The following is a 23,535-nucleotide window of genomic DNA, read 5'->3' on the forward strand; positions in this document are numbered from 1 at the left end:
TTATTAATGCCCTTTAAAATATCGAATGACTGCCAATAGTCTTTAATAGTTTTTCCTGAAGTGTCCAAGACACTTATCATTTCCATAAATGTTATACGGAGGTAATAGGGCTTTGAAGATTGATATAATCCCCTGATCCATCAGTTGCACAAGCAATGTTGTGTTTGGGGGCATGTAAACAACCTTGACATTCAATGGTGTTTTTACTTCAGCAAGGTTTTGAGGATGCCCATGGGCATTATCCAAGAGAAGCAATACCTTGGATGGCAAATCATTTTCTTTACAGAAGCGAAGCACGGTAGGGCAAAAATAATTTGTGTGCCAATCTATAAAAATCTTGTGTAGCCCAAGCTTTCTTGTTCCATTTCCAATAGACTGGCTGCATGGCTTTTAGACCCTTGAAGGTGCGTGGTGTCTGTGAATCGTACACCAACATTGGTTTAAGCTTCAAAGTTCCGGAGACATTTGCACCCAACAAAGCATAAGTCTATCTTTTGCAGCTTTAAAATCTGGAACGGAACATTCTTCACAGGAAATGAAGGTGCGTGATGGCAATTTTTTCCAGTAGAGCCCAGTCTCATCAACGTCAGAAATGAGATCAGCAGGATAACTTCCTTGTTCTACACAGTCTTGAAATTCTTTAGGAAAAGCAGCCGCTGCCGCAATATCTGCACTTGCCGCCTCACCACATAATTTGACACTGTGATACTTCCTTCGAGATTTAAATCTCATGAACTAACCTTTGCTTCCTAAAAATGTTTCTTCACCTCCATCTGTCTTTTTAAGATCCTCAAAAATTGTTTTTGCTTTCTCAGTTATAACAGCCTGCTTCAGTGGAATGTTTTTCTGATTCATGTCATCCACCCATAATGATAATAATTTTTCCATTTTTTCATGAAGTTTACTCCTGCTATAACGTACATATTTTGCATTTAGTGCTGCTGTAGATTGTTGCGCAGACTGTTTTATTCTATCTGCATTTTTCATAATTGTAGTAACAGTCGATGGAGGTAAGTTCATACCTCCATCGATGGGCAGACACGTGCTAATGTCTGTAGACATTAGCACGTGTCTGCCCATCTTCCATTCTTCGAATCACCTCCATCTTTCTTTTCAAGTGTAATTGATTTCCGTGCCTTCTTAACACCAAGTTCTGCTAATTTTTCTGCACTTCTATTATCAGACATGGTATGTAATTACATACTTTATCAATTTAAATACATATATACTTAAAAAAAATTAAATAGAACAATTAGGTAGATTCAACATTAAAACTAGGTTTGATACATATGCGTCATAGTAGCTCGGTAAACACTCAAACACTAGAGTGCCTGCTAGCGTCGTTTCTCAGTCAACCACACTACAGTAAGAAAGCACGTGCAGGCTACTAGCGTAAACCGAGGGCTACCTGTATTGTTGTTTAACTTGTATTTTAATGATATTGGGGAAGGTCTGAATGGGAATATTTAGTTATTTTCAGATGAAGCGAAGTTGGAAAGTGCTCTGAGAAGTAGAGCAGATGTAGCTTTACATTAAAATTTGAATGGGTATAGGAATGGAGTTACCAATTCATTGTTGTGTTCCAAAGTGTATGGCTTTAAATTTGGTAAACAAGGATGGATGCAGAGTGAATTTGGTGTAGTTGGTGAGTAAATGTTAGAAGAGGCAGAAGAGTAAAGGGAGTTGGGATAATGGTGGATAAGGACCTGATTTCAGGGTTGTATTGCTAAAATTGTCAGGACAGTACAATGGACTCTGCAATGATGCAGAGAACACTGACTTGCAGAAATAAGGAAATGATGGTTCCATTGTATAAGGCTTTGATTAGGCCACCTATGGATGACTGTGAACAAATTTGGTCACCTGGTTTTCAAAAGGATGAAAGATATTGAAAAGGTTCCAGGGGGAGATTGACTAAGGTGGTTTCTGGTCCCTGGAATGTTGAGTATGAAGAAAGGTTGAGAAAATGCAATTTGCAGAGTCTATCAGATAAGAGAAAAAGGGGGATATAAGTTGGTAAGGGGATGTTATCAGATTAATGTAGAAGAGATGGAAGGCAGAGAGAACAAGAGATCATTCCTGGAAGCTGTAATAGGAGGGAGGTAACAAGGGAGTGTGAAGCAGATTATTTGTATGGAGAATAATTGGAATGCATTGTCTGAGAGTGTGGTGACTGCAAAGAATGTGACTGAATTGAAGGCATGGTATGATATGCTTTGTATGTGTGACAGGAGGACCTCCTATTTTGGGTCTTTGAATCCATGCAGGTCTGATAATAATGATAATAATAATAACCGTGACATTTCGAACTGTGAATATTTTTCAGATTTACAAGATTGAATATAGATCATTATTATGTTCCCATGATTTCTTGACTATTTATCTTAAAATAAAAATCTTATCTTATCTTAACAATCCCTATTTGTCCTGAAAAAACAATTTGCTCTTCCCCATTAAAGATGCCAAGAAATAATATTCTTGGTTTAATCCTTCATTCAAGTGTAAACAAACAAAGTTTGTATATGAAGTATTTTCATGACTGGATGACTTTTTTTAGTGTTCTTGATAGACACCTCGTATATGTTACTATTTCTTTCCTTACCAAGAGGTGATATTGTATCCTTTGCAGATGGTAGGAATGAAGACGGTTTCAAGTTGGTTTGAAGGAGGCATATAGATTGAATTTACAAAGAATCCATGCTATTTGTTTCAATATTTCTTTAAAGTAGGGTATTCAAATTCTTTTCACTTTGGATTATAGTCTGGTAGAAGGAAGGTAATTATCAATAATTTTTTGAATGGTAGTTTTGTTGTATCCATTACATATCAGATTGCTTTTAATTTTATTCAGTTCAGCTAACAAAAGAGAATCAGAAGAGCAGATCCTATGAGCTCTATGTACAAGACTCTGGACAGTACTAATCCTCTGTGATGAATGATGGTGGATAAAGACCTGATTTCAAGGATATATTGCTAAAATTGTGAGGACAATATAATGGATTCTGCAATGATGCAGAGGATACTGACTCTTAGGACAGCTGCAGGATTAGATGGAATATCAGCTTGGGTTTTGTGAGAATGTGCAAGGGAACTGGCAGTGCCTTTGACTGGGCTCTTTAATTTAAGTCCCACTCTGGTAGAGTTCCAATAGAGTAGAAAGAGGGCAAAATAATTCCTTTGCATAAGAGAGGTTCTAAGACTGCAATAGCAAATTATAGATTAATCAGTATCTCGAGAGTGATGGTAAAAGTACTAAAAAAATCGATAAGAAAGAGAATTCAAGAATGAGTAGATAAAGATATGATACTGCATGAGGGGGGGGGGAACATGATTTTGTGAACGATTGGCCATTCCTTATGATGATTTTACAAAGGCATTTGACAGAATACCATATCGAACTCTGTTATGCAAATCGGGGATGGATATGACACTAGTCAAGTGGATAAGAGATGGCTGCTGGATAGATATCAGAAGTTGGTGTATGGAGGGGCAGAATCGAGGCAAAAACAGGTGACTAGTGGTGATTTGTGCTGCAAAGTTCAATGCTGGGACCATTGCTGTTTAATTTGTACATAAATGATATAGGAAATAACCAGAAAGTAAATATTCAGTTGTTTGCTGATGTTGCGAAGTTAGGTAGAGTAATAGTTAATCAAGGTGATGTGAAACTTCAGAACAATTTAAATAGGCTATCAGTGTGGGCAAAAGTTAATGGGCATGTTTAATGTCAAGAAGTTATGCATTTTGGGATGAACAGATTACAAACTGTGCATCACATTCATGGCACTGTGATGGAAATAGATGAAGCTAGAGATTTAGGGGTTGTGGTAGACAAAGAGTCAAAGTTTAGAGACCATATTGCTAAGGTTGCCCATAAGATTACTTGGCTATTGGAGAGCACATTAACAAGTAGAGATAAGGAAGTTGTTATTCCTCTTTATAAGACCTTGATATGCCCACATCTGGGTTACTGTGCTCATTGATCCTCTGGATTTCTTGAAGATGAGGAAGCAGTGGAAAGGATTCAGAGGCGAGTGACCAAGATGGTGTGTGTGTGTGTGTGCATGTGTGTGTGTGTGTGTGGCCTGTGTAATGTCCGTTATGAAGATAGATTGAAGGTGTGTGTGGATTGCAGAAGTTGGTTGATAAGAGAAAAAGAGGGAATATGATAGAAACATTGTGCTTAAGTGCTGTGAGGACATCATTGTAGGCTTAATGGATCGTATACAGCACTCAGAAAGGATTAAAACAGAATTTAATACTTCCTATATTTCATCTCAGTCACTGAGACATCTTTAGGGATTACAAAAACACTAATGTAACATATACACAAATATGACACAATACTAAGCCCAACACCATGTGGGTGACTCTAAAGTTCTATCAAGGTGGAGTGTCCGCTAAGGGCGGTTGTAGGTAGCCTGGAATGTAAGGTGAGATCTCTGATAAGTGTTTCCAAATCTTAGGAAGCTTAATGCAACTGTATTTATTAAGATTTGGTTAATTTCTGAGAGCTGCTACTGATTCTAAAAATAGTCTCTCTTTCTTTAATTTGCTGTGGTGGAGCATGGTGGTTTTTTTCCACGAGATCCTGTGGATTGTGTCCAAGACATGGTCGGCCAGGCCTGACTGACCATAGTCATGGTTGCAGATGTATGACTTGTGTTTCTCTAGGCAAATGGTTGCTGATCTGCCTGTCTGTCCAAAGTACACCAGCTTACAGGAACAGGGTACTTTATAAACTCCAGGCACTGAGAGAGAGAGAGAGGGGGGGGGCTGATCTTTTATAGAATGCATAAGGGTAGCAAGTTTGCAGTGGGCTTAAATGCTGTGTGTAGGTTGTACTTTTTTAAAATCTTGGCTATTTTTTCCAATGTGCCACGGATGTAGGGTATGGTGATGGCATTTCTAAACTCTTTCTGAAGAGAAGACCAAGGAATGGGGGAGGAACTGATTTTTTTTAATACTGTGATCATTGTAGCCATTGGAGAGGAAAGTGTTGTGTATATGTAAATTGTAAGAGCGGTTCCACTGGAACAAAAATTGCGGTCTCTCTCTTGGTTAGAGTTTTAATAATGCCATATTGTTGAGTGGGGTGGTGGTGGTGGGAGAGTTTACGCATGCAGGCAGATACAGTCATAAACTCTCCCACCACCACCCTCTCAACAATATGGCATTATTAAACCTCTACCTTACATTCTAGGCCACCTACAACTGCTCTTAGAGGGTGCTCCACCTAGATAGGACTTTCAAGTCACCCACATGGTTGGGCTTAGTATTGTGTGGTATTTGTGTATATGTTACATTAGTTTTTTTGTAATCCCTGAAGATGTCTCAGTGACTGAGTGAAATATAGGAAGTATTAAATTCTGTTTTAAACCTTTCTGAGTGCTGTATACAATGCATTAAGCCTCCAACATGAAGAAATGTTTTAGTACTTGGCTAGAGGGACCAGAACAAGGGGGTCATTCTTGGAAGTTGAATAAAAGTGTGGTTAGTAAGGGTGTGAGGACTGGATTTTTTGCTTGGAGAGTTGTGAATGAGTGGAATAGATTGCCAGAGTCAGTTGTGAGTGCTTTGTTTGTTAATGGGTTCAAGGAGAGGTGTGATAGAATAGATTGTATGGATAGATTGGGTCTCCCATGATGAGTCTTCCAACTCCATGGAGTTGGAAGACTCATCATGGGAGTATCCCGCCATCATCATCATTATGATGATAATGATGATGATGGCAGGAGAATGAGTAATGTATCCAGCAGTAAAGGTTGGCTTCCAAGAAACTGAAAATTCAACATGACCTGTGGGATTTTCAATTTTTAAGGTATCCAAAAAGGATAGTGGTTATTGGCTTCCTGTTCAATAGTGAGCTGGATATAGGGGTACAAAGAGTTTATTTTCTCTAGGAACTGAAGTAACTCTGACTCAGAGTCGGACCAGACTGCAAATGTATCATCAACAAAATGTAACCACATAACAAGTTGAGGAATTATAGTGCCAAAGAGTTGTTTTTCTAGATGCCCATAAAATAATCAGCTAAGGCTGGTAAGATAGGACTTATTATGGCATGTAAAATAGCCTGCATTGATGGTGAATTTAAATAGGTTAACAATATCTAATGGGTAATCAGATTGCAAGAAACAAAGAGTCTCTTGTAGTGGTATGTTGGTGAATAGGGGGATTACATCAAAAGAAACCATAATCTTGTTATTAGACAGGTATAGATCTTTTATTTTTCTCTTTAAAGTCAAGACTGTTTTTAATATACGAGCTAGTGTGGTCAGTGACATTCTGAAGATGACAAGAGAGAGAGAGAGATGTTTTGCAAGATAGTAAGTGGGAGAGCAGTACAGACCATTATTGAGCATAGTTGGTGGCCATCCTTATGTATTTTAGGAAACCATGGAGATGAGGCAGATGGGCATGATGAATTTGTAACTTCTTAACAGTATTGTAATCTCATGATTGTACATTGTCTGATAATTTATTTAATTTATTGATTTGACTTTTTTTGTTGGATCCATGCCTGATAACACAGTAGATTGAACTATCTCTTAATAAAATATTAATTTTACGATTATACTCATTACCTTTGTGATATTTGCTTTGTCAGCTTTTGTGATGAAAATATTAGTGTTCTGGCATAGGGAGCAAAGAGCTTGTACTTCTGAGAAGGATATATTTAATTCTATGCAAAGCAAAACCAAGGTGGTTTTGCTTTGCATAGAATTTGGACGGTCCCAAAACGTAATTTATTTGCTTCATCTTTGCACAATTCTCTGATACCTTTTTTAAAATCTTGGCTATTTTTTCCGATGTGCCATGGATGTAGGGTATGGTGATGGCATTTCTTTCTGAAGAGAAGACCAGGGAATGGGGGAGGAACTGATTATTTTTTTAATACTGTGATCACTGTACTGAGGTGTCTCCCTTATCAGGAAGACAATGCAAAATCAACAGCTTTGGACAAATAGTTCATCATTTGTTAGCATTCTGTTGGTTGAATTTGTAATCTTGCCTAGCTGTTATTGTTAGACTTGGTTACTGTTTGAATATTGTGATAAGTGTCTTTGTACATATCAACATCATATATACAGTTTAATGACAATTGCCAGTTTATGCATCAAAAATCTTTGCACTATTGTTTGTTTTCAAATTAAAACTGTCTTTATTCCTGATGAAATATTCCATAGTGCATAAGAAAATAAAAACTATTTCCAGTATGAACCACACACAAAATGTGTGGTTCATACTGGAAATAGTTTTTATTTTGATAATTGTTGATAAAGAAGCACTGGAAATAGTGCTTCTTTATCAACAATTGCTCCAACAAAAACTGTCAGGTCAGGCATATCAAGGTTCTCCATCCCATATTTTTCTTCATGAACTGTTCCAGCTCAAGTTTCTTTTTTAAAATCTCTTATCTGGTCTTTACACCTTTTCTGTGGTCTTTCTTTTGGTCTTTTCCCTCTCAGTTTTCATTTCATACTTTGGTATTCTTTCTAAATTCATTCTCATATGCCCAGTCCACATCAAGCAAGTGTTTACAAGCTTTAAATCACCCATCCAATTAGCAGTGGATTTATTTAAGCTAAAAAGAAACAGATAGTGCAGTGGACTATATATTTTCAACATTTGGGCCCTTGCACATAGTGTCACATGTAATACCTCCCATGACCACCTGCACTACTGCCTTTCTGCCAAATTTCTTCTCTTGGTTGTAGCTCTTCTTCTGTTATCACCAGTACTTCCCTGCCATCATATTCTGTCTGTCCTCCTCAAAAATCGAAACATCTCTTACATCCCTGTACTTTATATTTTCCTCTGTTAACCAAATCTCATTAATGCCTATAATTTTTGGCTAGTTTGAATTAGTCAATGCCAAAAACTCATCATCCTTATTCCTAATTCTTCTGGCATCAGTATACATATATATGAAATCCAATATGCAAAACCTAAGGACGAACACTATTTCTGAAGATTACAACCACAAATTCAGACAAATCAGCTTGTTGCAATTTCTATAACTGATGATTTTGATTAGAAAGTGGGTACATATTCAAATTTTCAAATTGCATTCAAAGGGGTCACATAGTAGCACTCAACAGGATAAAAGGCAAAAGGCTGCACTAAGCGAATTGTGTTTGAAGGAAGCTCTTTTCATGAAGGCATAACGTTGCAAGCTTGTAATGTCTCAAAGACATCATCTAGATGATTTCATATGGGGAAAAATTATTGGAAAGCTTGAAGAAGACTGCAGAAATACTGATATTGCGAGAGTTTGGAATCTCACACAGTGTTCTATCCAGGCTTATCAGTATTTCAAACCAATGGGATGTGTTCCAAACATTTGCTAAGAGGTCACTCTTGTTCTACAGCAGAGCATGAAGACAGATTTAGTTATAACAACTAATCAACGCACCATGACAGGTCAACTTGCAAGTCAGCTCCATTCAATCACAGGTACGCAATTATCTTGACATCTTGACAAACTGTGGCAAGATGTTTGCAACAAGTAGTCCTATATGGCTGAAATCCTGTAGTCTGTGTCCATTTATCCACAGCTCATCGTAAAGCACATTTTCAGTGGTATTGTATCCATAAAAATTGGACAAGACACCAATGGGCTAATCTGCTGTTTATAGATGACAGGTGTTTTAGTCTTTCCTGCAATTCTAGACAACACTTGATCTGATACTTGACCATACTGAAATGTGAAAGAGGTACTGCTTACCATCGTGAGAATGCTCTTGAAAGGGATAGATACAGCAGTGCTGCAGCCATGGTGTAGGGAGGCAGCATGCTTAATGGATGCATTGAGCTACAAGTGCTGAACAAAGGGACTATAATTGGTGAACGATACTGCAGTGAAGTTTTTCAACGTCATGTTCGATTGTTCTGTGGTGATGTTAGGCAAAGAATTCATCTTTATGGATGACAGTGCCACACCATATCATACACGAGCAGTGGAGATGTTTCTGGAGATTGATTATATTAACCAAATTGAGTGGCCAGCACGCTCCCAGATCTCAACCCCATAGAACATGTTTGGTACACAATAGGGAGACGCATTACTGCTTGAAATTCTCCTCCAGAAAACAAACAAGGCAGAGTGAAGGAAGAGTGGGCCAGTTTGCCAAAAGAACTCCTGAATCTTGGTGCTAAGCATGGTACGATGCTGTGAGAAATACTTGCAGTTTGGTGTGGACATATTCCATACTGAAATATATCTCTGTATAGTTTTCTGTAAGCATTGTACATTAATTTGTTAACTATATCCTTAGGAAATTTGTAACTTTTTTCCAAAAATATATTGCAATTTAACTTGTACGAAATTTATAATACATTTTTTGTGTAGTATAATTTATTAGTATGTTGGCAATAAATTTATTCCCACTTTTGGCTGTAGACATGAATATTTTTTATATACAGGTAAAAATGTAATTGGCTTTTGGACACCAGTGTACCTGCATGCCTTCATACATGAGAGCATGCAGGTACAAAAATATACAAAAATAGTAAGAGTTTTGCTTGTGATTAATTTTATTTGGTATTTAATTGGGTTATATTAAAAATGAATCACTTAGTTATTAGGTGCACATGTGCATGCATGTGTGCACACACACACAAACCTAAAAGATCTGTAATAGATAATTATCATAAGAATACAATTTTCGTTGTCTTCAAGGTCAAAATAAAATTGTCAATTGAAGAACTAATTTTTTTTTTTTAAATTAGGAACTTATCAAGTTAAGTAATCTGGGACAAGAATATGCTTGCATAATTTAATGAACGTTATTAGTATATAATCAGTAGTATCAAAGGTTTGATTTGTTAAAATGTGTCAAGTTATGTAATCAGTTATGATAAATAAGCTCGATTGGTTTAACCTCCATTGCAGTGCAACTTAATTGATGCTTTCTTTGTACTTGGCAATGGTGCTTTATATGTCATAATAATATTCCTTTTTTTTTTTCTTCTTTTTTTTAATTTTTGTTTTTAGTTCCTGCTCCAAATGAAAATTTTACCAAATGCACTAAATTTCAGTAAGTTAATAAAATTGCTTCTTGTTTCATTTTAATTAATTGTCTGGTTTACATATAAATATAAATTCCTGAGAGTTCTTATTTTTCTATTGCCATTTAGAAGAAATAACATATGGTAGAAGGAAGTATCAAGTTATTATTAACAGCACATCTCCATGGAGTCATAAGAATTGTGTGAGGTCCTTCTGTTGTGTACTGGAAGCTCCTTGAACCATGCCTTAAATTCATTTGTTGTGTTTGCATGTACACACACACATGCACGTGCTCGCTAAGGCAAACATTCCATTCAACTACTATTCTCCATGCATAAAATCTGCTTTCAGTTCCTTGCTGCCATCCTTACATAGCCTCCTGCGGTTGCCTCTTGTTCTTCTTCTGTTATATAAAAACTTCTCTTCCAGATTCATTTGTTAATAATCCCCTACTAACTTATAAGTTTCATCCCTCCTGCTTTCCATCAGACTCCACAAATGGCATTTCTTCAGCCTGTCTTCATATCCACTATTCTAGAGACTCCTTTAATCAATCTTCTTTAACCCTCTACAGTGTATCCTCATTCCCTTGAAAACCAGGTGATTGACTAGAAATGAAACATTAATCTCTTTATTTAATACATCTCCTTCTCATCATTGCCATAATTGGTTTATATGATATTCTCACAGTTTTAGCAGTATGAGCCCTAAATTTCATATTCTTGCTCATTATAACATCACTCCCAGATCCTTTAGCTCCTCCACCTTTTCAAGATACTTCACCAATTGTATACTCTGTTCTCTCCTTGACTACTAGATTTCAGAACCTTATACTTTGGAACATTGAACTAGGAGCCATTTATTTGCCACTTACACAGTTCATTCAGGTCCTTTGTAAGGCCACAACATTTACTCTATTCATTATAGTTCTATTCAACTTACATCAACTACAACAACTATGTATCTCTAATTAAACCTGTCCCTATATCCTTTGTCCCTATATTAGTTAAACAATCAGTTCCAAAACAAATCACTGTAACACACTCTTAGTGACTTTTTTTTTCCTTTTGTGTTACCACTTCTCATATACAACTTGCTGATACCCCTATCTGAAAGCTAATCTTCTTTTCCAATTAAATTACCACTTATCATATAGTAATCTATCAAAGGCCTATGTAAACTCTTAATATACTACAATATATTCCTTTAATTAAAAAATAAATAAACAAACATATTTATTTATTATTTTATTATTATTATTTTTTTAACAAAACAATTTTACTCTGTTCCATTCCTTTGGGTTTCATGCTGTTGCAGAACTTGTTAAACAAGTATTGTCAACACTGCCATTTACTCAGCGTTGCATATCCTCAAGATACATAGTGATAAGTCATTGAGTCCTTTGGTCTTATTAACATCAGTTTTACTTGATTGTTGGTCTATTTCTCTCATTAAGTATGCATGATGTCATACTTACATGGACAAATTCCTTGATGAATTCTTCATTAAATATCTCACCTATCCTTTACATTAGTTACCAGTTATTTTATTATCACCAACTCATAATCATTCTTTCTTCTACTTGCTACCTATTAAAAGAATTCTGTGGAATTTTTCTTGCCCTGATTGGACAATTGCTGCTTATAGCTTACTTTGGTGCTATCCTTAAACTAAGTCACCTTCCTAGCTAACTCTTTATATTTCCTGTACTACCGATTATTATTACTATTCACCTTATGCTGCATCCATATTGTCATCCTCCAGTAATTGTTCTTTCTTCTAGTTACCACATGAAAGAACTCCCTGGGATTTTTCTTTGCTTGATTGGCCATTTGCTGCTCATACCACACTTTATTTATCCTAACCAATTGCATCATCTTCCTAGCCTTTTCTCTATACTTGTCATGCAACCTTTTTTCCCTAATTGCATGCTTAACCTCTCGATTCATTCATTCTATGCCCATTTTAACTTCCTGAACAGTGCTTGAATGGCCATTGTAATGATTCACAATATAAGCACCTCCCTAGTGCAATTGGAAGAATGACAGTACATTGTGCCCTTCGATTGGAATAGGCCTAAGTTTGATTCTCGTTGTGACGGGAGGAATCTTTACGTGGACTTTTACAATCAAAGGTGAGTTAGCCGATCTCATATCGAGACAGCAGGGTTTTTTCCTCCCTGAAACTTGGGTTTTTCTTCCCGCATACAAACAAATCGGCCCTTCAGAACACAAGCAATTTACAGACAAAAAATACTAGTTGTGGTGGTGGTAGGCGGTTGATGGAGATGATTGGTAGTAGAGGTTCGGTGTAGTGGTGGAGACAGTTGTATAGTGGGTGTCCTCCCACGACGAGTCTTCGGACTCCTTGGAGGTGTCACGAATAATAATAATAATAACTATAAAACTAAAAAGTATGTATTTATTAAACTATAAATATATGATACTTCATGAGGAATAAAGCTACTTTTCAATTTGAAAACATAGTTGCAGAATGATTGTTATTATTATTGTTTTATCATCATTAGACCACCATGGAGTCGAAGATTCATTGTGCGAGGCCCCACCATCACACATCATTACATCAAACTATCTTAAACTTATTCACTTTCTTTGCACTTGCTGCACTCTCAGTCACTGCATTCCAATTACCTGACACTCTTCATGTAAGAAATCTACTCCTCTCCCTTCCTGCTCACATTCCTCATTATATATCTCCGAGAGTCATCTCTTGTTCTCCCTCTGTCTCCTCCATTCTGTGGAAAAACGTTTTCCATATTAATCTGTTAATAACCCCCTTACAGACAATGAGTTTCCTATCTCAATCATATTCCCATCCCCTGTTCTCCTTCCATCCACTAGACTCTGCAAATTACATTTTTTTCAATCTCTCTTCATACTCAACATTTCAAAGGCCATAAGCCACCTTAGTTAGTCATCTCTGGACCCATTTCAGTATCTCCGAAAAACTGGTGACCAAATTTGTGCACAGTAATCCATGTGTTTTCTGATCATGGCTTTATACAATCTCTATATCATTGTGTTCTGCATCATTGCCATAATCTGTTATGCTAGCCTCAATTTTAGCAATATGTCTAAATTTTGAGTCCTAAATTCACTATTGCACTCAGATCCCTTATCTCATTTATCTCCTCTAATATATCTCCACTAACTTCATACACTGCATCCTATTTTTCCTTCCCAGATTTTAAAACCTTACACTTTAAAATATGGAACTGTTAACCCAACTCACCCAGTCTATTCAGTCATTTTGCAAAGCCTACACAGTTCTTCCCAATTTTGCATTATCTGCAACTAATTGCATATCTTTTTCATTCAAACCTTTCCCAGTATCATTAAAATACAAGTTAAACTGCACTGGCCCCTGAAACAGACCCTAAAGACATAAGTGAGTTTCTCTTTCTGAATATCATTCTGCCACATGCACAAACAACTTGCTGATACCTATCAGACAATCAGTTTCCTATCCAGAGCACTCATCTGTTTTATCCAATCTCATCTTTTTCAGTTTAATTACCAAGTTGTCATTTAATAGACTGTTACATGACAACTTGGTTAATTAAACTGAAAAAGATGAGATTGGATAACAGATGAGTGCTCTGGATAGGAAACTGATTATTTGATAGGTATCAGCAAGTTGTTTGTGTATGTGGCAGAATGATATTCCAGAAAAAGAAACTCACTAATGTCTTTAGTGTCTGTTTCAGGGGGGCCAGTGCATTTTAACTTGTATGTTAATGATACTGGGAAAGTTGAAAGTTTATTTTTCACTTGGTTAGACTATACTAAATTTAGTTTAATCCTCTATCCAAGTGTGAGCAAACAAAGTTTGTGCCTGAAAGTATCTTCAGGACTGGGGTAAGGTAGTACAACACCGGGCAACTCATTGCAAAGGTGGAGCAAGCTAACATCACTCCTATCTCAGTATCTCCCATAATGCAAAATACATCTCCATGTGGATATGTATAATGTTATGCATTAAGGGGAGGGCCACTACCCAGACTAGTTTCGCCCTTTATTGAGGTCTCTTCAATGGGAGCCAGGCCGAGACGTGGAGTTACCAGGCAGAAGCAATAGCAAGGTCATCTCCACCTATAGGAGTTGTCAAACGGTGTGCCACCTTTTAATTAAATTACTCTGGATTTAGAGAGAGATGTTGAAAGTTTATTTTTCACTTGGTTAGACTATAATAAATTTAGTTTAATCCTTTATCTAAGTGTGAGTAAACAAAGTTTGTGCCTGAAAGTATCTTCAGGACTGGGGTAAGGTAGTACAACACCGGGAAACTCGTTGCAAAGGTGGAGCAAGCTAACATCACTCCTATCTCAGTATCTCCCATAATGTAAAACACATCTCCTTGCGGATATGTATAATGTTATGCATTAAGGAGAGGGCCACTACCCAGACTAGTTTCGACCTTTATTAAGGGACTTTGCTATTGCTTCTGCTTGGTAACGCCACTTCTGGGCCTGGCTCCCACTGAAGAGACCTCAATAAAGGTTGAAACTAGTCTGGTAGTGACCCTCCCCTTAATGCATAACATTATACATATCCGCAAGGAGATGTGTTTTGCATTATGGGAGATACTGAGATAGGAGTGATGTTAGCTTGCTCCACCTTTGCAACGAGTTGCCCGGTGTTGTACTACCTTACCCCAGTCCTGAAGATACTTTCAGGCGCAAACTTTGTTTGCTCACACTTAGATAAAGGATTAAACTAAATTTACTATAGATACTGGGAAAGGTTTGAATGAAAAAGATATGCAATTAGTTGCAGATAATGCAGAATTGGGAAGAACTGTGTATGGGACTGGGTGAGTGGGGGTTTAACATCAAAATATATATGCATGGCCTTATCTTATTCTCTTATCTAATGCATTTGTTACTTGTTATAGGTTAAGTAAATGGATTGGTAAAACAAGATCTTTCTTTACAAAAATCATGCCATCTATCAAAGGGGAAGCTGCTTTTTCAACCCAAGTCTAGATCTTGTTCCTTACTAACCTCTTCAGCACTCTTCAACCACAATTCCTGGCACACAGATTGACCTATAATCAGTGTCAGTCTTAACTCTCTTATGAAATAATACAATTTTTTTCCCCACCCATTTGGAACTCACCACAGTGTAAAATTGATGTTAAACTAGTATGTCATTCCCTCAAAATATGTAGTGATTTAGCATCTATCCTAATGCCATATTAACATCAAGTTTATTTACTTGTGTTTTCAGAAGAACTTTTGTCATAGTGTATATACTTGATTATTATTAAGACCAGACCTCCATGGAATCAAAAGGCTTATCACAAAAGACAAACACTGTTACACACAACCCATCAAACAGTGACTTAGACATTTAATTTACTTGCATTCACCATTTCAAGCAATGCATAACACCTACCAACCACTTCCCATGCAAGCTTCTTATGCTCCTGCTCACACCCTCCTTATACAGCTTCAAGGGATGTCCCATTCTATTAAAATTTTCTTCCACATTAACCCAGTAACAACCTTTTACCATATCCCCTCTCTTCCTTCTATTCACAAGGCTTTGCAAACTGCATTCCCTCAATCTGTCCTCATATCCCACATTCTAAATACTACTTATAATCTTAGTGAGTCTTCTCTGAACCTTTTTCAGTATATCCTCCTTACTATGAAAACTAGGGGACTAAATCTGTGTGCAGTATTCCATATGAGGCTTGATCAAAGCATTATACAATGGAACCAGAACCTTTTTAATTATACAAGTTAAGGTCCTCTGCATCATTGCCATAATCTGATGTGATGTCTTCACAACTTGTGCAAAGTGGTCCTCTGAACTTCAGATCATTTTCCACCACTCCAAGGTCTTTTATCTCCTCAACCTTCTCCAAAATTTCCCTACTGAGTGTATACTTTGCATCCAATTGTTGCCTACCAAATTTCAGACCCTTACTCTTTGCAACAGTGAATTGACAGTTCTATGCTGTTGCTCACTCATACTATCTATTCAAGTCCTTCTGTAAGGCCACAACATCTGCTTGATTCCTCATCACTCTCCCCAGTTTTGCATCATCTGCAGACAGTTGTATATCACCAGTTAAGCCTATTCCGATATCATTAATATGCAATTAAATAACAATGATCCCAAAACAGACCCCTGTAGCAAACCACTAGGGACTTTCCTCTTTCAAGATAGTACCCCCCCCCCTCCACCATACACAACTTGCTGATACCTGATAGGCAGTCACCTATCCAACTCACTTGTCTGTTATAAAATCCCATCTGATTCAGTTTAGTAACCAACTTGTGGTGTGGAAATCTATCAAAAGTCTTCGCAAAATCTAAGTACACCACCGTACATGCATCTCCCTTGTCCAGTACATTTGTCACTTTGTTATAGCACATAAGCAAGTTGGTAAAACACAACCTCCCTTTAACAAACCCATGCTGACAAGCACAAAGAATACCACTGTTATGAACTGATTTTTGTATCCTGTCTCACAGCAACCTCTCCAATACCTTAACTACAACCCAAGACATACAGATCAGCCTATAATTTGTACTCTTAGCCTTATCACTACTTTTCTGAAGTGGAACAATTGTGCTTTCCTTTCACTCTTTTGGGACTTGTGCTGTTGCAAGTTTCTTGTTAAACAGGTAGGCCAAGACTGATGTTAACTTCTTGGAACATTCCCTTAAGACATGTGATGATATGTCATCAAGTTCTATTGCCTTATTAACATCTAACAACAAAACTTATATATGCCATATACTTCTTGCTCACTCACCATTAAGTCTTCACTCATTTTATTCTCTACACGTGTTTCTGATTTCATACTGCGGATGAAATACCCTGACGAACTGTTCATCGAATACCTTGACTATACCCTCTGCAGCAGTTACTAATCTCCTACTTTCATCCATTAACATCATCTTACCATACTCATTCTTCTATCTTCTTGCCACATATCGAAAATAATTCATGAGGGCTTTTTCTTGGCTAGATTTTCTAATTTCTGCTTATACTGCACTTTTGTTGTCTCTTTAAAAGCTTAATCATTCTCTTGGCCTGCTCTTTATACTCTTTATGCAACTGATTATTATCATTATTCACCTTGTGCTGTCTCCAAAGTGCCTTTTTCCAGATTTCATGCTTAATCCACTCATTCATCCATTTTACACCTACTGTATTCAGCCTTTTATCCTTTGGAATACATTCACACACTGATGCTGTTATGTATTTTTTTATCAGTTCCCATGCAGCATTTATTTTCTTACCATTCAACTCCTTATTCCATATCTATAGCTCCAAGCTGTCTCCTAAGCTTGTCATAATCACCAGTCTTGTACTTTCACACATATTCTTTCCTCACAGAATTCTTCACATGGTCAGCCACAACCCAGGTGGCCACTTTGTGATCACTCTCACCAACTGCAAAACCCCACTCACAATTACATCCTCTGATGAAATGATCAGATCTAAATCTCTCGATCCTTGCATGCCCTCCTTTGCATACTGCCTGCGATAGTTGTCTCTCAAGAACTCGAGAAATTTATTTTCCTTATTCCCAAATGCTATCCCTTCATTTCAGTCTATACGACTATAATTAAAATCATCCATAATAATTGCCTTTCCCTTGTTCACTAACCCAAGTTGTTTATACATTTCTTCATCACCGCTCTCCATGTTCCCTGGACTATAGCAACACCACCTGACATTACATTACCTCAAAACCATTGCCACTATTTCGCTTTTTTGTGTCTACCTTATGTGGACATAATTCCTTGCCCTCACTCCCCCCTTCTTTTCCTTTCTGTCCTTGTGGAAAACACTGCATCCCTCCATTTCTATTCTTGTTAGGATATCATCTTCATTCAACCATGTTTCCCTTATTCCAACAATTTTTGGGGAGATTAAACTCATCAGTGAAACAGTTTCATCTCCTTATTTCTGATACTGCTGTCATTTGTAAATAAACACAGCAGTTCAATTTTAGGTCTATATCCAATCCTAACCAAGTCACTTGTTGGTTGTTATTTCCCCAGCACCTACTCTTGTCCACTTAATTTTATCTCCACTCACCACACATATCCATTCAGTACCATCTATCCCACTCACATTTCAATCTGTTCCATTTCTATGGCTTCACCTTACTAAAGCTTCAACACTTTCCTTAAGTAAACATTATTTAAAACAACGCTAATGAAATAATCTAGTGCATGACCAGAAGATTTTATGTTCGATATCTACTCAGTGTTGTGTTAAGCTGGACACATGACCTCCTCTTACCTTTTCAGGCTTGTACCAAGTTCCATGTGAGTGCGATCGTCTTTATTTTGAACACACTGGTTGTTCTGTGGAAAAAACAATTACAGGAGCATTAGTCTTACATCACTTGTAATAAATCTGAGAAATCCACATTAACACAACATGATGTAGATACCAAACAGACTCTTCTGATCATGAACCTGATTACTTCAATGATGTCACTTTAAATACCATCATTTATTTAAGGAAATTGCCAAAACCTTATTAAACAATAAATTACATGATAACCACAGTAATTAACTTTAATGAAATGAAAGTACAGATATTTCATACTGAAAATAACAGTGTGTAGAAACAAGCAAATCAAATGGGAATACAAGGTACATACAGCAGTCAGTGGTTTGCCAATTAAAAACTGTTGCTGCATGCTAGAAATTAATATTAATAAATAATATTATTAAAAACTATTTTCGATGGCTACATAAAATAAGAATCTTCAAACTTTTGGGAGAGAGAGAGAATCATTCCAATTCAGATCTAGCCAGTGTAAAAGGGCTTCACAACTTTCTTTGAAAAGGTGTTCATAGGCTTCTATGGAGAAAACGAGCTTCATCCCACTAGATACTGTGTTTAGTGTCAATACTATGTTGTGCCAGACCAGACTTTTGAGGTTTCATGTATTTGATATAATACTGATGTTCATCATCATCATTGGCTCAACAGCCCTGTGTGGGCCCATGACCTTCTTGAGAAACTTCTGCCAGCATTCTTTATTCAATGCCCAACTCCTCTAATTTTTGCCTCCTAAAACCTTAATATCTTGCATCACTCCATCTTCCCATCTTAATTTAGGTCTTCCAGTTTTTCTTTTCCCTTCCAGCTTAGCATTGGACATCTTAACTATTCTATTACTATTCTTGCATATAATGTGTCCAGTCCAACTTAATCGATTTATTTTTATATACTTAATAATGTCTGGCTCATTAAATAATCTGTATAGTTCATTTTTATATCTTTTCCTCTACACACCATTCTCTTGTACTGCTCCAAAAATACATTTGAGAATTCTTCTTTCAAACAGGCCTAGCAATCTTTCATCTGCCATTGATAATACCCAGTTTTCAGAATCATAAGTTAACACTGGTCTTACAGGTACTTTGTACATCATTATCTTTGTTTTTCTTGAGATCACATGTGACTTTAGGTGTTTCCTAATCCACAGAAGCATCTATTTGCAGAAAGAATACATCTCTGAATCTCAGTACTGATATCATTTTTACAGTTAACTTCTGATCCCAAGTATATAAAACTATGTACAATTTCAGATTTATAGGAACCAGTTTTAATTTGAGAAGGATTATTATCACAAATCTTTCTAGTTACTGGCATATACTTTGTTTTTTCTTTGTTAATCTGAAAATTCATCTTCTTTGCTGCCTTTTCTAAACTGATGAAAGTTTCTTCCATTGCTTTTCATGTCCTTCCTATAATATCGATATTGTCTGCATATGCCATTATTTGTACTTATTTGTAGAAAATAGTTCCCCTTGTATTAATGCCAGCATCTCTGAAAACGTTTTCAAGTGCTATGTTAAACAGTAAGCAAGCTAAGCCATCCCATTGTTGAACACCATTTTTTACATACATTGGATCAGACAACATGTTCTGACAACAAGTATTTCTCATTGTAACTTTAACTAAAGCAATAAGTTTAGTGGAATATGTAGTTTCTCCATTGCAACAAATAAGTTAGATCTATCTATGCTATCATATGCAGCTCTAAAATCTATGAAAAGGTGGTGTGTTTTAATTCCAAATTCATTACATTTTTCAAGGAATTGGCATATATTAAAAATCTGATCATTTGTAGATCTTTCTTGATGGAATCCACTCTGATAATCGCCAATAACATTCTCTACATAGGGATAAAGTCTCTTAAATGGAATTTTAGAGAAAATTTTATAAGTTGTGCATAGTAAATTAATTCCTCTATAATTAGAACATATCATTACATCACCTTTCTTATGAATGGGGCATATGATGCTCAGATTCCATTCATCTGGAATTGTTTCATTAATGCAGATTTTTTTGATAAGTTGACACATCTGCTTAAAGTATTCTGTACCTGCACTTTTAATTAATTCTGCTTGTATCCTATCCATTCCTGGGGCTTTATTCATAAGTTTTTTTAATAGCTGCCTCCACTTCTGCATCTGTTGGTACTGGTTCAGCTGCATCTAGATCTTGGCTCTCTTCCATGTCATCTAATTGACCGGATATATTTGGACTCAGTAATTCATTGAAATGCTCTGCCCCACTTCCTAGTATCATTTGATTACCACTCAAAATTATATCCTCCTTATCCTTACATGACGTTGTTCAGAGCTGGAAATCTTTCCAACTATTATTTAACTTTTGATAGAAAGATCTACTTTCTTTCATACTTCTGAGGTGTTCCATTTCCTTAAGTTCATCTTAATAGTATTCTTCTTTCTATTTTTATGCACTCTTTTTTCTTCTTTTCTAGTCAAATGATATTCCTTCACAGCTTTACAAGAGTGGTTCCTTTGCTGCATTTGTTTGTGTCTCATTTTTTAATGTCACACGTTCACGTTCTGCATTCACAACCAATGGTTATACTTAACTCTACTGACTTTTCCTAATACTATGTCTAATATTGACATTCATTAAATCTTTCTTCCACAGAATGGCCTCTGCCCAAAGCATGTTAGATTACATTCACAAGGTATCTGGTAAATGCCAGCTAATGATAGAGGTGACAGTTTGTCTTTTGTAGATAGCAACAGACGAAAAAGTTTGTTGATAGGAAAATACAAAGGTGGTCTGAAAAGTTCTCAACCATAGATGGCAACACTATTGGCAAGAGATTTTTTTTTTTCTAAGTTGGTACATCTCTCATAAGCATCCATGTGAAATTGCAAGTCATTCTATCAAGTAGTTTGTTTTATACAGCTGTCTGAAGCAAAAGTGTTGTCTGTACCCCTTGATATGGATAAAATTGAGTATCGTGCATTTATAAAATTCTTTGTAAAAGAAGATTTAATGCCCAAAGAAATTCATTTGAAGTTTATAAAAGTTTATAGGCACTCTTCTTTGTTTTTCAACAATCAAGAATTGGGCTGCTGAGTTTAAACATGGCCGAACCAGCCTTGAAGATGATCCACATGAAGGACGCCAAAAAAGTGTAACAACACCAGAAATCATTGATCAAGTTCGCGATATGGTATTGGATGACCGGGGAGTCAAAGTGCGTGAAATAGCTGAGACTACAGGCATTTCAAAAGAACGTATAGGATATACTTTGCATGAAGAATTGCAAATGAAAAAGTTTTGCGCAAGATGGGTGCAGCGCTTGCTCACAGCAGATCAAAAACACACTCGCATGAAAATCTCTGAACAGTGCTTGGAGCATTTTAACAAGAATAAAACTGATTTTGTGCGTCGATTTATTACTATGGATGAGACTTGGATTCACCATTACACACCAGAATCCAAACAGCAGTCAAAGCAGTGGACAGAAGCCATTTTGTTTATTAATTATCTTGAAAAGGGTAAAACAATAACTGGGGAATATTATTCCAATCTTTTAACCAGACTAGACAAAAAAATTTGTGAGAAAAGACCCGGTTTGCAGAAGAAAAAATCATCTTTCATCAGGACAATGCACCTTCCCACAAGATTGTTTTGGCAATGGGTAAAATTAAGGGATCTGCACTATGAATTGTTGGAACATCCACCCCATTCCCCAAATTTGGCTCCCTCTGACTTCTGTCTGTTCCCAAAACTGAAACTCTTCCTTACTGGTCAGCGTTTTTCTTTGAATCAAGAGTGATTGCAGCTATAGAGGGGTATTTTGCAGATCTTACTGAGAACCACTACGGCGACACGATAGTGGCACACTGGAGCATTGCTGGAATAAATGTATTAGTCTTAAGGGAGATTAAGTTGAAAAATAAAAATAATTTTGAAATTATAAATTCGTTTTTTCATTGTTAGGCTGAGAACTTTTCAGTCCAATTTCATATGTGAGAATAAAATGATACTTCTTCAAAATTTTACCAACTGGTTTAGAGATGCCAGAAATATAAGAGATTGGAACCCTGCAATCTCTTGAAGAATCCTGAGGTGTTGGAACATAGGAGTCAATTATCTGCTGGATTTTATTAGGGTTGTCATCATCATCATCATGCGTATCAAGGATTTAGGCCTAGCATGGCCTGTTCCCATCTTAGAAATCATCATTGAATCATTTAAGAGGACGTTCTGGTTTCTTTTTCCTAATGGCTACTTTAAGGCTTGTTTTGGTAATCTTTCTGTTTTCATTCTTTGAATGTGTTCCATCCATTTATGTTTATATTTTTTAATTTTTTCTATTACTGGTTCTTGGTTTAATTCTTCCATAATTTCTTTATTTCTTTTGTGATCCAGATTTCGCTTCCATACATTAAGACTGGTAAGGCTAATCTATTATATGCTTTTAGTCTGGTTTGTTTTTGAACTAGGTTTGGTTTAAATATAGAGTTAATTACACCTGTTATTTTTAAATATTTTGCAATTTTTACGTTTATATCATTTTCATTTTCATGTGTGATCATACATCCTAGGTAGTTAAACGAATTCACCTGTTCTAAGATTTTGTTTTCTATTACTATTTTAGTTCTTGCTGGATCTTGTCCTTTAAAGGCCATAGTTTTTGATTTTTCTGTTGATATTATCATACCATAATCTTTGGATATCTCATTTAGATCTAAAATAGCTTTCTGTAAGTTATCTTCAGAATTTGTAATTATTATTTGGTTGTCGGCAAAGAGGAGAGTGTTTAAGTTTACTGTAGGAGAAAGTTTAATTCCTTGATGTAAATTTTTATTCCATTTTATTATTATTTCATTTAAGTAGATATTAAAAAGAGTTGCTGAGAGGGGACATCCCTATTGGACCCCTTGGTTTATCTCTCTCGTATATGGTAGCTTGTGATTTAATCTTATTTGTATTTGATTATTTTCATATATACTTGTGATAGCTTTTAGGATATTATTTGGTATTTGTCTTTCTTTTAATATGTTAAATAATATGTTTCTTTTAACTTTGTCAAATGCTTTTTCAAAGTCAATAAATGCAATATGTGTTTCTAAATTGTTTTCTCTTCTTTTCTCTATTATTAATTTTAGGCAAAAGGCCGGGTCTATACATGATCGTCCTTTTCTAAATCCATATTGTACTTCTAAAATA

At 36.2% G+C, this 23,535-nt stretch overlaps 1 protein-coding gene across 8 annotated transcripts in view; it reads left to right on the top strand.

Annotated features, from left to right (window-relative positions):
- The window catches only part of LOC150101398 (protein phosphatase 1 regulatory subunit 36), a 237,822-nt gene that overhangs the window by 143,784 nt on the left and 70,503 nt on the right, over positions 1 to 23,535 (top strand). For all 8 annotated transcript variants that reach the window (XM_090400614.1, XM_090400617.1, XM_090400618.1 and 5 more), the window contains one exon: positions 10,001 to 10,043. In XM_090400614.1, the coding sequence (XP_090256740.1) occupies positions 10,001 to 10,043 (43 nt within the window). The remainder of the gene's footprint in view (positions 1 to 10,000; positions 10,044 to 23,535) is intronic.

The sequence above is a fragment of the Typopeltis vanoorti genome, chromosome 11 (genome assembly GCF_054136105.1).
Source record: "Typopeltis vanoorti isolate ZY-2024b chromosome 11, IOZ_Tvanoo_1.0, whole genome shotgun sequence".
Lineage (NCBI taxonomy): Eukaryota > Metazoa > Arthropoda > Arachnida > Uropygi > Thelyphonidae > Typopeltis > Typopeltis vanoorti.